Source organism: Musca domestica, unplaced genomic scaffold (assembly GCF_030504385.1).
Source record: "Musca domestica strain aabys unplaced genomic scaffold, Musca_domestica.polishedcontigs.V.1.1 7, whole genome shotgun sequence".
NCBI classification, from domain to species: domain Eukaryota; kingdom Metazoa; phylum Arthropoda; class Insecta; order Diptera; family Muscidae; genus Musca; species Musca domestica.
Genome location: NW_026712383.1, coordinates 25382464 through 25397578, shown reverse-complemented (window position 1 = coordinate 25397578; position 15115 = coordinate 25382464). Strand labels below are relative to the sequence as shown.

General features: G+C 33.6%; 2 protein-coding genes across 4 annotated transcripts in view; one reads left to right on the top strand and one right to left on the bottom strand.

The window, feature by feature from the left end:
• Positions 1-15115, top strand: part of LOC101888784 (disintegrin and metalloproteinase domain-containing protein 10) — a 315601-nt gene that overhangs the window by 129683 nt on the left and 170803 nt on the right. The gene's annotated exons all lie outside the window — the stretch shown is intronic.
• Positions 725-9130, bottom strand: LOC101897189 (uncharacterized). Its single transcript, XM_011296739.3, has 8 exons — positions 8874-9130; positions 8787-8810; positions 5053-5121; positions 4518-4586; positions 4395-4448; positions 4277-4330; positions 947-1399; positions 725-894 (listed from the first exon to the last, which is right to left on the bottom strand). Exons 1-8 carry the CDS (start codon positions 9086-9088, stop codon positions 795-797), a joined length of 1038 nt encoding a protein of 345 aa, XP_011295041.2. The 5' UTR covers positions 9089-9130; the 3' UTR covers positions 725-794.

The window sequence follows — 15115 nt, the reverse complement described above, 5'->3', positions numbered from 1 at the left end:
GAGATCCTAAAACTTCTTTAAAAAATCCACGTTTTCTAGTCTTTGGGGATATCCTAAAAATTCTTTGGAAATGTCCTAAAAATTCTTTAAAAAATCCACGTTTTCTGGTCCTTGGGGAGGTTCTGAAAATTCTTTAAAAAATCCACGTTTTCTGGTCCTTGGGGAGGTTCTTAAAATTCTTTAAAAATCTACGTTTTCTGGTCTTTGGGGATGTCCTGAAAATTCTTTAAAAAATTCACGTTTTCTGATCCTTGAGGAGGTCCTAAAAATCCACGTCTTCTGCTACTTGGGGAGGAGATTAAAATTCTTTAGAAATCCACGTTTCGTTTACTTTTGCGGAAATCCTAAAAAATCTTTAAAAATCCTTTCGTTGACCTTTGCGGAGGTCCTAAAAATTCTTTAAAAATCCACGTCTCCTGCCCCTTGAGAAGGTCTTTAAAAAATCCTTGCCTTGCGGTTGCCTATAGAGTCGGCCTTGGGGCCGTCTATAGTGACGAGGGAGGTCATGAAAAATCCATGTTTTCTGGTCCTTGAGGAGGTCCTAAAAAATCCACGTTTTCTGATCTTTGGGGAAGATCTAAAAACCCTTTAAAAAAATCACAAGCGGGCTTCCATTTATCAAAAGAGGCGAACTTCCGATTCTCTATAGAGACAATAGGTAAAAAATTAACATTTTATACCTTTTAAAGAGGTGATGAAAATAATAACAAAAAAAAAAAACAAATCCTTGTTCTCCCTCACCGTATGGAGGTGCTAAAAATTCTTCATTTTATTGTAGAAACACTTGGTACAACTTAACCTAAAAGTGTTGATCTAATTTTCATTACGACAGATTTCAAGCCACGACTCCATGAACCCCGATAGGTATTTGGCATTAATCCCAGCTTTAGAAAACTGTAAACCATACGAATTATTCGTAATTTCAATTCATATGGAAGCGACTTACCTTGTACAGTTTCCAAAGAACCACCAGCCGGTCCTATAAATTCTGGCACAATTTATTTCATCATTTTCATCATTATCTCTATCATATGTTGAGAATTTACGATACAGATGTGGCCTCAATACGTCACCAGCATTGCCCATATAGTTGCCCAATTTAACTATAGCATACTGTTGATCTTCATCGCCGATTTGAAAGAGATCATATTTGGCATAACGTACTTGATCAAACAAATCTGTCAAAATTATCAATAACTCCTGAGCTGCTTCATAGGTGGTACGAACATAGAGGTGATCCAAGCCAATAAAATAAGCTCCGTTTACACCACCAGGGCTTTTGTAGTCCTGCCATTTACGATTAAGGAAGTTGAATTCCCCGTCTGTATTTCTAAATATTTCCACCCATTCGCGCCCATACGAAAATGATTTGCTAAGCATGCTCTCTTGGATATGGTGTCTAAGTAGAAAGAAAAACAAATAGGAAAAATGTGCATGAAATTTGGCCAATTTGGCAACCTGGAATTGGAAAGTATGTTTCAGTTCATAAAACGTATGAACTTTGTTTGGCAAATTATGAACTAAAGGGAGAGTGTCTAACGGAAAAGCGGTAAACTGTTGGAAATAAATGCATAAAATTAGATAATCGGTACTTATGTTTCAGTTCATAGAATGTATGAACTTTGTTTTATGAACTAATGGGAGAGCGGTAAGCTTTTGGAAATGTGCAATTATGTTTCAGTTCATAAAATCTATGAATTTTGTTTGGCATGATTATGAACTAATGTGCTCTCTTGAATCATCGCATCAAACGGGAGAGCGATAGAAGTACGAAAAAAAAATCCTTAAAAACAGGAAATGCTAACTTGAAATCGGAAACTAGATTTCAGTTCATAAAATGTATGAACTTTGTTTGGCAAATTATGAACTAATGGGAGAGCATAAGAAAAGAGAAGTGTGGAGTTTAGTCTACCATCAGCGGCATCACAGGACAATTATTTCCTTAACGTGATCTAGTGGATATAGTGGTTAACTGTTGTTGGAAATAAATTCATAAAATTAGAAAATCTCTACTTATGTTTCTGTTCATAAAATATATGAACTTTGTTTGGCAAATTATGAACTAATGGGAGAGCGTTGAAAACAAAGAAAAGGGCAAAGTATGATGCTTCCCTAACATGATCCCGTAGATATAATGTCTAATGGGAGAGCGGTAAACTTTTTAAAATGTGAACTTGAAATCGGAAATTAGATTTCAGTTCATAAAATGTATGAACTTTGTTTGGCAAATTATGAACTAATGGAAGAGCGTAAGTAACAAGAAGTAAGGAGTTTAGTCTACCATCAGCGGCATCACAGGACAATTATTTCCTTAACGTGCTCTTGTGGATATAGTGGTCAACTGTTGTTGGAAAGAAGTTCATAAAATTAGAAAATCTCTACTTATGTTTCTGTTCATAAAATATATGAACTTTGTTTTGTTAAATTATGAACAAATGGGAGAGTGTTGAAAACAAAGAAAAGGGCAAAGTATGATGCTTCCCTAACATGATCCCGTAGATATAATGTCTAATGGGAGAGCGGTAAACTTTTTAAAATGTGAACTTGAAATCGGAAATTAGATTTTAGTTCATAAAATGTATGAACTTTGTTTGGCAAATTATGAGCTAATGGAAGAGCGTAAGTAACAAGAAGTAAGGAGTTTAGTCTACCATCAGCGGCATCACAGGACAATTATTTCCTTAACGTGATCTAGTGGATATGGTGGTTAACTGTTGTTGGAAATAAATTCATAAAATTAGAAAATCTCTACTTATGTTTCTGTTCATAAAATATATGAACTTTGTTTTGTTAAATTATGAACTAATGGAAGAGCGTTGAAAAGAGAAGTGCGGAGAAAAGGGCAAAGTATGATGCTTCCCTAACATGATCCCGTGGATATAGTGTCTAATGGGACAGCGGTAAACTTTTGGAAATGTGAACTTGAAATCGGAAATTAGATTTCAGTTCATAAAATCTATGAACTTTGTTTGGCAAATTATGAACTAATGGGAGAGCGTAAGACAAGAGAAGTGCGGAGTTTAGTCTTCCATCAGCGGCATCACAGGACAAATATTCCGCTAACGTGCTCTTGTGGATATAGTGGTTAACTGTTGTTGGAAATAAATTCATAAAATTAGAAAATCGGTACTTATGTTTCAGTTCATAAAATCTATGAACTTTGTTTGGCATGATTATGAAATAATGTGAGATTCGTGGCCATAGGAAATATGTTTCTATAGCATGCTCTCTTGATTCATCGCATCGAAGTGGAAAGCGATAGAAGTATTAAAGAAATCCTCAAAAACAGGAAATGCCAGCTTGAAATCGGAAATTATGTTTCGGTTCATAAAATGTATGAACTTTGTTTGGCAAATTATAAACTAATGGAAGAGCATTGAAAAAAGAAGTGCGGAGAAAAGGGCAAAGTATGATGCTTCCCTAACATGATCCCGTAGATATAATGTCTAATGAGAGAGCGGTAAACTTTTGGAAATGTGAACTTGAAATCGGAAATTAGATTTTAGTTCATAAAATGTATGAACTTTGTTTGGCAAATTATGAACTAATGGAAGAGCGTAAGTAACAAGAAGTAAGGAGTTTAGTCTACCATCAGCGGTATCACCGGACAATTATGGATATAATGTCTAACGGGAAAGCGGTTAACTGTTGTTGGAAAGATATTTCTGTTCATAAAATCTATGAACTTTGTTTTGTTAAATTATGAACAAATGGGAGAGTGTTGAAAACAAAGAAAAGTGCAAAGTAGAATACTTCATCCAGGACCATATGCAAATTATATACCTAACATGCTCTCGTGGAAGTGCGTGAAATATGAAATCTGTAATTGGAAATTGAAATTGGGTTTCTGTTCATGAAATGTTAAATATTTGGTTAATAGAAACGTGATATGAGTTAAGTACATGTATGAGCGTGCGGGTGTATGGTTATGTACATGTTCATAAAATAAATGAACTTGTTCATGAATTTTTTTGTACAAGTTCATAATATTACTGGCCCGGTTCCTGATTTATGCTCAAGTTCCTAATATAAATGCACTTGTTTGTGAATTTTATGCAAGTTGATAATATAAATGAACTTGTTGCCGAAATAAATGAACCTGTCCCGGAATTATGTACAAGTTCATAATATAAATGTACTTGATTATTCATTAGGTACAAGTTCATAATATTAATAAACTTGATCCCGAATTACGTACATGATGTTCATAGAATTTATGCATTTTTTGCGAATGAATTTAGAACCAATGGAATTAGAATTCATTTCTTTTGCTCACCTCTCTTGGAATTCCTTGCGATATTCCTGCAGATGATTTAATATTGCCGATTGACTGAAAATAAACTCTCTATGAGTGCAACTTGAATTTTGAGCGAGATTTACTTCGTCTCTCTTACCTTGTATTCAGTTCAACGCGCAATGCTCGAAGTGAATCCTCTACAGTTGATGGACTAACCAAAAAAAAAAAAAGAGAATTAGGTATTCATGATTTTGAATATTCCAATGATAATCAAACTTACCTGCCGCTCCATGGTTCAATAGGTGTCTGATTGAGTTTCGCTGTTGAGTCCATTTCCTGATTTGCAATGCTGGAAAATTCGAAGAGAAACATTAGAATTCAACCAGCACATGTCCTAGTTTTCATGGTCGACATGATAATCGTATTGAAATTTCTAATATTTTTAATACCAAGTTTATGTCGAATCTCCCTATGTTTCAGTTCATAAAATATATGAATATAGGTATGAAAATTATGAACTAATCTGTATGGAGAGAGGGAGAGGGAGAAAGAGGGCGAAAAAGAAAAGCTACTTTCACGCTCACGAATGCAATTTAGTAAATATATTTTTCTCTTCAAAGTCGTGACCAAAAGTGAGAGCATAAATAAACTACAAACTAGGAACATGAAATTAAAAACTATGTTTTTGGTTCATAAAACATATGAACTTTGAACCTAAATCTTTACAAATATGAACGAAGACTAACAAAAAATTTTGAATTACAATTCTTGTCGTCAAGCTTTGAAATATTTTGGTTTTTGTTTTTAATACTTACCTGCTGCTCCACATGTCTACAGGTGGCTGATTAAGTTCCGTTGTCGAATCCATTACTTGATTGCCAGTGCTAAAAAATTTGAGATGAAATTTTCCTTTTGAAAAAAAAAAAAATTATTATGAAAGCAAATCTATATTGAATCAAAGATTCGTCGTACAGACCTTTGAGAATAAAAGTTGCAAAACAAAATCTGCGTCGAATCCAAAATCCGTCGACGATTTTCAAAAAAAAAATATATATATATGAAATCAAATTTAAATTGAATCAAAGATTCGTCGTACAGACCTTTGAGAATAAAAGTGGTAAAACAAAATCTGCGTCGAATCCAAAATCCGTCGACGTTTTTCAAAAAAAAAAAAATAAAAAAATGAAATCGAATTTAAATTGAATCAAAGATACTTCATGGGCCTTTGAGAATAAAAATGATATAAACAAATCTGCGTCAAATCAATAAATCCGTCGAGGAACTTTGAAAAAAAAAATATATACGAGAACAAATCTATATTAACTCAAAGATTCGTCGTAAGAACCTTTGACAATAAAAGTGGTATAAACAAATCTGCGTCGGATCGATAAATCCATTGAGGGCCTTGGAAAAAAAATTTGGAAGCAAATTATTAAGATCTCTGCAAACTTATCCTTGAATCTCGTGCAAAAGTAATTTTGAATATCCTCGTAGCCTGCTTGACTACTTATTAAGGTCTCTTGGAAACGTAGATTTGAATATCCTGGTAGTCCGCTTAAATACTTAATAAGCTTTTAATATCCTGGTAGTCTGCTTGAGTACTTATTAAGGTTTCTTGCAACTGTATCTCTGAATATCCTCGTAGTCTGCCTGAGTACTTATTAAGGTCTCTTACAACCGTAGTTTTGAATATCCTGGTATACTGCTAGTGTAATTATTAAGGTCTCGTGCAACCGTAGTTTTGAATATCCTGGTAGCCTGCTTGAGTACTTACTAAGGTGTCTTGTAACCCTAACTTTGAATATCCTTGTAGCCTACTTGAGTACTTATTAAGGTGTCTTGTAACCGAAACTTTGAATGTCCTTACAGTCTCCTTAAGTTCGTATTAAGGTCTCTTGGAACCCTAACTTTGAATATCCTGGTAGCCTGTTTGAGTACTTACTAAGGTCTCTTGTAACAGTAACTTTGAATATCCTGGTATCCTGCTTGAGTACTTATTAATGTCTATCGCAACCGCTTCCGTGAATATCCATCGAATCTAAAAGCAACCGTAGCTTTGTATTTCCTTGTAGTCTGCCTGAGTACTTATTAAGATCTTTTGCAACCGTAGCTTTGAATATCCTCGGAATCTGCTAGAGTACTTATTACAAAGCTTGTGCGTTGAATATCCTTGTAGCCTGCTTGAATACTTATTAAGGTCTCTAGCAACCGTTTCCTACAATATCCTCGTAGTCAGCTTGAGTATTTATTAAGGTCTCTTGCAACCATAGTTTTGAATATCCTCGTAGTCTGCCTAAGTACTTATTAAGGTATCGTGCAACCGTAGCTCTGAATATCCTCGGAGTCTCCTAGAGTACTTATTAAGGTCTCTTACAACCGTAGTTTTGAATATCCTGGTATACTGTTCGAGTAATTATTAAGGCTTCGTGTAACCGTAGTTTTGAATACCCTGGTAGCCTGCTTGAGTAGTTATTAAGGTATCTTGTAACCGTAGCTTTGAATATCCTCGTAGTCTGTTTGAGTACTTATTAAGGTCTATCGCAACTGTAGCTTTGAATATCTTTCGAATCTAAAAGCAACAGTAACTTTGAATATCCTTGTAGTCTGCATGAGTACTTATTAAGGTGTCTTGTAACCGAAACTTTGAATATCCTGGTTGTCAGCGTCTCTTGCAACCGTAGCTCTGAATATTCTTGGTACCCTGTTTGAGTACTTATTAAGGTCTCTTGTGATCATAGCTTTGAATATCCTTGTAGCCTGCTTGAGTACTTACTAAGGTCTCTTGTAACTCTAACTTTGAATATCCTCGTAGTCTGCTTGAAAACTTATTAAGGTATCTTGCAACCGTAGCTTGGAATAACCTGGTAGTCTGCCTGAGTTCTTATCCAGGTCTCGTGTTGAAGAACCATTTGCAATTCTGGACAGAAGACGATTAGGATCATAGTTTTCTTTAAAAAATCCACGTTTGTTCAACTAATGGTCCTTGAAAAAATATTTTTTAAAAAATCCACGTTTGTTCAACTAATGGTCCTTGAAAAAATATTTTTTAAAAAATCCACGTTTGTTCAACTAATGGTCCTTGAAAAAATATTCTTTAAAAAATCCACGTTTGTTCAACTAATGGTCCTTGAAAAAAAATTCTTTAAAAAATCCACGTTTGTTCAACTAATGGTCTTGAAAAAAATTCTTTAAAAAATCCACGTTTGTTCAACTAATGGTCCTTGAAAAAAATTCTTTAAAAAATCCACGTTTGTTCAACTAATGGTCCTTGAAAAAATATTCTTTAAAAAATCCACGTTTGTTCAACTAATGGTCCTTGAAAAAAATATTCTTTAAAAAATCCACGTTTGTTCAACTAATGGTCCTTGAAAAAATATTCTTTAAAAAATCCACGTTTGTTCAACTAATGGTCCTTGAAAAAATATTCTTTAAAAAATCCACGTTTGTTCAACTAATGGTCCTTGAAAAAATATTCTTTAAAAAATCCACGTTTGTTCAACTAATGGTCCTTGAAAAATATTCTTTAAAAAATCCACGTTTGTTCAACTAATGGTCCTTGAAAAAATATTCTTTAAAAAATCCACGTTTGTTCAACTAATGGTCCTTGAAAAAATATTCTTTAAAAAATCCACGTTTGTTCAACTAATGGTCCTTGAAAAAATATTCTTTAAAAAATCCACGTTTGTTCAACTAATGGTCCTTGAAAAAATATTCTTTAAAAAATCCACGTTTGTTCAACTAATGGTCCTTGAAAAAATATTCTTTAAAAAATCCACGTTTGTTCAACTAATGGTCCTTGAAAAAATATTCTTTAAAAAATCCACGTTTGTTCAACTAATGGTCCTTGAAAAAATATTCTTTAAAAAATCCACGTTTGTTCAACTAATGGTCCTTGAAAAAATATTCTTTAAAAAATCCACGTTTGTTCAACTAATGGTCCTTGAAAAAATATTCTTTAAAAAATCCACGTTTGTTCAACTAATGGTCCTTGAAAAAATATTCTTTAAAAAATCCACGTTTGTTCAACTAATGGTCCTTGAAAAAATATTCTTTAAAAAATCCACGTTTGTTCAACTAATGGTCCTTGAAAAAATATTCTTTAAAAAATCCACGTTTGTTCAACTAATGGTCCTTGAAAAAATATTCTTTAAAAAATCCACGTTTGTTCAACTAATGGTCCTTGAAAAAATATTCTTTAAAAAATCCACGTTTGTTCAACTAATGGTCCTTGAAAAAATATTCTTTAAAAAATCCACGTTTGTTCAACTAATGGTCCTTGAAAAAATATTCTTTAAAAAATCCACGTTTGTTCAACTAATGGTCCTTGAAAAAATATTCTTTAAAAAATCCACGTTTGTTCAACTAATGGTCCTTGAAAAAATATTCTTTAAAAAATCCACGTTTGTTCAACTAGTATAGTATACGTAGAATAAGTAAAAACGGTCTCAAAATAACCCTTGAACCCTGACGAGCTTATTTCAGTCCAAGTATAGAAATTCTGTCTAGTTACAGTGTCAAATCAACTTCGTCTTTCATTAAAATCACTTACCATTGATTTCGTAGTTCTTCGATACTGTAATATAGATAAAAAATCGAATATCAATCGAATTATTTAGAAAAAAAATCGTTTCTCTACCTTCGAGTTAGTTCCACATGACAGGATAACCTCTCAATCTGACTGGACATTGCATCAATTTTCTCGAAAAGTTCCTTCCATAATTTGGCATCCTTTTGAAGTAAACCCAAAATTGTATTTACCCCATCTCCTTGAGGGAAATTCTCATGCTCGCTCCTGGCATGAACAAAATATGTGAAACACATACAAGATATTAGTAAGGCCAATAATCTCATGTTGTGGCTGTGGCGGCGTCTGGAGTAACACTGAATTTATTTGAAATTTCTTTTCAAATTTATGTTCTTGGTTCGAATTCGAAATCCAGGCATAATATGAGGCATACCAAGCAAAGTTTTGACGATAAGAAGTCCGCAAGCCGCAGGAAATGCTAAAAAAAATTTTATCGGGTTGGAATTCGTCTGGCCAGCTATACAACATTGTTTTATTATTATTATAAGGGCACAAAAATACACAGAGACCCTAAAATCATCTTTGAAATTGGAGCCAGGACCAGTAATGAGGCAGGCAAAAACAAAAAACCAAACCAAACCACGATAAAAGCTTTTGTTTTTCTGCAGCTCCCAGCTACAATACTAATGACTAGTTTCTCTCTTTTTTTCCCTGCATTTGTAATTTATTTTACCTCTCCTCTCATTTGCGTTCTGCGTCCTTCCTTCTTCGCCTTCATCATCATTATCATTATTATTATATTACAACTTCCGTCATTTGTGTCTACTTAGTTTGTCATTTGGCCCAGTTCTATTTCTCTACTCTTTTTGTTTTACTTCTGCTGTGGTTGCGGTCCTATAAATGAATTGCAGGATATAAATAAGGCAGATATTGTGTTCATTAAAATGAAAATAGGGCGAAGTAGGGAAAGAAGGAAAAAAACGAATAATTACATGCATAAGAAATAAATAATATTATTCAGCAAAAGTTACTTTTGCTACTTCCACCACTGAATAGTTGATTAATCAAGTTTTTTTTGCATCTTCTTTTCTTTGCAGGTAAGCTAATTGTGTGGCGGGCAGGAATAATTAAAAGAAAAATATATGAAATAAGTTTAGTTCATACAATACTATGGCTGTGTAGTCTTAGGTATAAGATACAATGAAAAACAATTGAAGGTAAGCAGTTGGTAAGGGATTTGGTAAGGTGTGTGGCCGCCGACATAATTAGAAACTTCGAATAAATTGTATTTCACAAAATATTCCTAGCATTAAGTCTTAATATTGCAGAGAAGCAGTTGGTAAGGGGTTCAGTAAGGTGTGTGGTAGAAGTTATAATTCAAAAATCAGATGAAATAGGTTGTATTTTACACAATACTCTTGGTATAAAGTCTTAACTTCTTGATACAGTGATAAATTAGGGCATGTAAGCAGTTTGTAAGGGGTTGGGTAAGGTGTTTTGCAGCATACAATATTATGAAATAGATTGTATATGCCCCAAATTTCTTGGTATGTAATCATAACTTATTGATAGAATGAAAAATTATTGCAAGGAAGCGGTTTGTAAGGGCTTTGGTAAGGTGTGTGGCAGTAGGCATAATGAGAAAAGTGATAAAGATTGTATTCGACACAAATCTGTTGGTATTTGGTCTTTACTTTTTAATATATTAAAGTAATATTGCAGAGAAGCAGTTTGTAAGGGGTTCAGTAAGGTGTGTGGTAGAAGGTATAATTCTAAAAAAAGACGAAAGATGTAGTATTTCTTAATATAAAATCTTGACTAATTGATACATTACAAACTATTGCAGAGAAGCAGTATGTAATGGGTTTGGTAAGGTATTCGGTATTAGGCATAATGAGAAAAGTGAAATAGTTTTTATTTCACATAGTGTTATTGGTATGTAGCATTTTCTTCTTGATACAATTAAGAGATATTGCAAAGAAGCAGTTGGTAAGGGGTTCGGTAAGGTGTGTGGTAGAAGGTATGATTAAAAAAAAGACAGATGAAATATTTTGTATTTCACACAATATTCTTGGTAAAAATTCTTAACTTTTTGATACAGTGATAAATTAGGGTATGTAAGCAGTTTGTAAGGGGTTCGGTAAGGTGTGTTGCTGCAGACAATTTTATGAAATATGTTATATTTCACACAATACACTTGATAAAAAGTCTTAATTTTCTGATAAAATGAAGAAATATTGTAGATAAGCAGTTTGTAAGGGGTTGGGTAAGGTATGTGTCAGCAGTAATAATTAAAAAAAAAGATGAAATATTTTGTATTTCACACAATACTGGTGGTATGTCGTCTTTGCCTCTTGGTGCAATGAATAATTGTTTCAGGTAAGCAGATTGTAAGGGGTTTGGTAAGGTATTTAGAGAGCTGGAAGTATGATCTGATTTGTTGAGAAACTTAAATAAATCTAAATTTTATTTGTCGACAGGAAAAAAAAATATTTTTTTTGGAAAGTAAGCATTCGAAAGCACTTCGGTAAGCACAAAAGGAGGCAATGGTGAGACTTCGACTTGGATTTGTAAAAAAAAATATGGAATTGTAAAACACTGCAATTAAAGTAAAAACCTATACATAATAGCAAGCCGTTTCAGATCTATAAGAAGTATATACGAATGCTTAAAAAATTATTGAAAGTAAGCAGTTGTAAGGGCTTCCGTAAGCACAATTGCAGGCAGTGGTAAGCAGACTCAGGTTTTTAGGGAAGGAGTTAGAAAAGCTGATAGAGATTGCAAGCGGACACGGATTTGTAGAAAATCTGACATTTTTGTTAATACCATGACATGTCCGCTGTATATTCCAGAAGTAAGCACTCCTATGTACTGGAGTAAGCACAAAAGAAGGTAATGTACTTTAAGCGCCAAATGTCTCCCCTGAAAAGACTCATAACTGGAAATCAGGTATTAAAGACTTGGTCTTCAGATGTCTCCCATGAAGAGACTAACATTTGGGCACCAGATGTCGCCTATTAAAACATCCACAATTGGGCGCCAGATTTTTCATTCTCTAAAAGACGCTCGATTGTGCCAGAGGTCTCCCTTGCCAACACTCATAACTGGGTACCAGATGTCGCTTATTAAAAGTCTCACCATTGGGCGCCAGATGTCTCCCATGAAAAGACTCACATTTGTGTGCCAGATTTTATTCTCTGAAATACCCTCGATTGCCCCAGATGTCTTTCATGAAAAGACCAATATCTGGGTATCAGATATAGCCCAGTAAATGACTCATAATTGGGCGCCAGATATCGCTGAATAAAAATCTCACATTGTGAGCCAGATGTCACCCATTAAAAAGACTCACATTTGGACGCCAGATGTCGCCTATTAAAATATCCACGATTGGGCGCCAGATTTTAATCTCTAAAAGACCCTCGATTGCGCCAAATGTCTCCCATGAAAAAACTCATAACTGGAGACCAGTGAAATACTCACGATTGGGCGATAGATGTCTCCCCTGAAAAGACTCGCATTTGGGCGCCAGATGTCACCCATTAAAAGACTCATAATTGGGCGCCAGATTTTAATCTCTAAAATACCATTCATGGATTTTTTAAAGAAAATTGTTTCAAGGACCTTCCTGGATTTTTTAAAGAAAATTGTTTCAAGGACCTTCAGTTTAAGATTCGTGGAATTTTTTTAAAGGACCATCAGTTGATGAAACTTTGATTCTTTAAAGAATATTTTTTCAAGGACCATCAGTTGAAGAAACGTGGATTTTTTAAAGAATATTTTTTCAAGGACCATCAGTTGAAGAAACGTGGATTTTTTAAAGAATATTTTTTCAAGGATCATCAGTTGAAGAAACGTGGATTTTTTAAAGAATATTTTTTCAAGGACCATCAGTTGAAGAAACGTGGATTTTTTAAAGAATATTTTTTCAAGGACCATCAGTTGAAGAAACGTGGATTTTTTAAAGAATATTTTTTCAAGGACCATCAGTTGAAGAAACGTGGATTTTTTAAAGAATATTTTTTCAAGGACCATCAGTTGAAGAAACGTGGATTTTTTAAAGAATATTTTTTCAAGGACCATCAGTTGAAGAAACGTGGATTTTTTAAAGAATATTTTTTCAAGGACCATCAGTTGAAGAAACGTGGATTTTTTAAAGAATATTTTTTCAAGGACCATCAGTTGAAGAAACGTGGATTTTTTAAAGAATATTTTTTCAAGGACCATCAGTTGAAGAAACGTGGATTTTTTAAAGAATATTTTTTCAAGGACCATCAGTTGAAGAAACGTGGATTTTTTAAAGAATATTTTTTCAAGGACCATCAGTTGAAGAAACGTGGATTTTTTAAAGAATATTTTTTCAAGGACCATCAGTTGAAGAAACGTGGATTTTTTAAAGAATATTTTTTCAAGGACCATCAGTTGAAGAAACGTGGATTTTTTAAAGAATATTTTTTCAAGGACCATCAGTTGAAGAAACGTGGATTTTTTAAAGAATATTTTTTCAAGGACCATCAGTTGAAGAAACGTGGATTTTTTAAAGAATATTTTTTCAAGGACCATCAGTTGAAGAAACGTGGATTTTTTAAAGAATATTTTTTCAAGGACCATCAGTTGAAGAAACGTGGATTTTTTAAAGAATATTTTTTCAAGGACCATCAGTTGAAGAAACGTGGATTTTTTAAAGAATATTTTTTCAAGGACCATCAGTTGAAGAAACGTGGATTTTTTAAAGAATATTTTTTCAAGGACCATCAGTTGAAGAAACGTGGATTTTTTAAAGAATATTTTTCAAGGATATGTACAAAAAACACTATGAAGAGAATAATGGGGTATTAATGTAATTTGCATGGCTTGGTAAGCAAACTTTCCTCAACGTGGTAAGCGAAAAGTCCCAAAATCTCGATAGAAAGGAAATAAAAGTGTATTACACCTCTGATAAAGCCCCTCCTCAATATCTTCTCTATGACCATACTAAAACAATGTGTAAACACTGAAGATATAGCCTCTTCAAATATCGGGGAAGGTATTATTTCGTAAGCATATTTTCAGCACATATTAGGCAAAAAATATTGTTTCGCTAGATGTGGCTTGTTAATTTATTATTCCCGGAAATGTAAAAGTAATGTGGCGTATTAATGCAATTTTCATGACTTGGTAAGCATATTTTTCCCCACATGGTAGGGGAAGAGTCCAAAATACACGAGAGCAGGATAAAGGAAGTCTGGGTGCCTTTTCATAGCAATCCTCTCCCTAGACTTCTTCACATCCTTTGAGCCCAGAGCCCAAAATTATCTGTTAGCTTCTTTCCAAACTATCCTGATACAGTATTCATGCCTCGGTAAGCATTTTTTCCCCCACATGGTAAGCGAATAGTCTCAAAAACTCGTTAGAGTTACAGTAGAAGTCTAGACCATCTCTAATAAAACTCCTCTCCCATATCTGCTCTATGTTTATGTTAAAAAGTCTAAATATATTTATAAATTAAGCTCTTCTCTTCCACACCATGCCTATTTTTTTATGTTCAAATCTTCTTCAATCTGGGGAATTTTCCTCCAAACTCAAGGAGGGTTTTAATTTCAATTGAATTTTTCAAAAGTATATATTTCAAAATTAATATACTTTTTGATTGAAGGTAAATCAAACTTTTCCTTTCGAATGCAAGCAAGTACAAAGTTTAAATGCGCCAACAGTTTATCCTTGCCAAAAATGGGAAAACATATCACATCACCTCTACAGATATTTTCATCTTACTTTATTTCTTTTTCGCCCAAACAGCTTTTCAAATATTGATTAGGTTTGTGGTACATCAAACTAAGATAAATTGGCTTCTAAAAGTAACACAGACAAGAATTTCGCCTGAAAGCCCGTAAGAAACTTTGTTGTATTAGAAGATGATTTCCAACAAGTCTTAGCTAGCATTTCAGGGCAAGTCAAAAGAAATTCGAACGGTTTGAAAAGTAGTTGGGTGGAAACCTTAAAATTTAACACCGCTACTACCAACCAGAAGAGTCTTAATCTACGAAACTGTAATAAAAGTTTTGTGTTCTGTTTGCGATGTTTGTGTTCCAATTTTTGCTTAGTCAAGGATTGAAAAGTACTTTCATTTTGTAACACTTAAATGTATTAAACGTAGAACATTTTCAATGATAGATGGCATGAAGGCGAGGAAGCGAAAGAAATGGAAACTGGGAAAGGCGAATGAGAATAGAGGTAGAAGAGTAATCTATATTTGATAAACGAAAAAATCGTATCTTAAATTTACAGGAGAGAAAATTGAAAGTATTTATTACCGTAATGTTTTAAATGAAGTCGAATCTCTCATGTCGACAAGGAAGTAAGGAATTAATTTA

Excerpts from the sequence above, each read along its gene's own strand:
- LOC101897189 (XM_011296739.3), bottom strand. The coding sequence starts at position 9,088 with ATGAGATTATTGGCCTTACTAATATCTTGTATGTGTTTCACATATTTT. Across the intron at positions 5,122-8,786 it reads GAAGAACTACGAAATCAATG|CACTGGCAATCAAGTAATGG; the intron begins GTAAGTGATTTT and ends CAAATTTTTTAG. Across the intron at positions 4,449-4,517 it reads ATTGAACCATGGAGCGGCAG|TCCATCAACTGTAGAGGATT; the intron begins GTAAGTTTGATT and ends TTTTTTGGTTAG.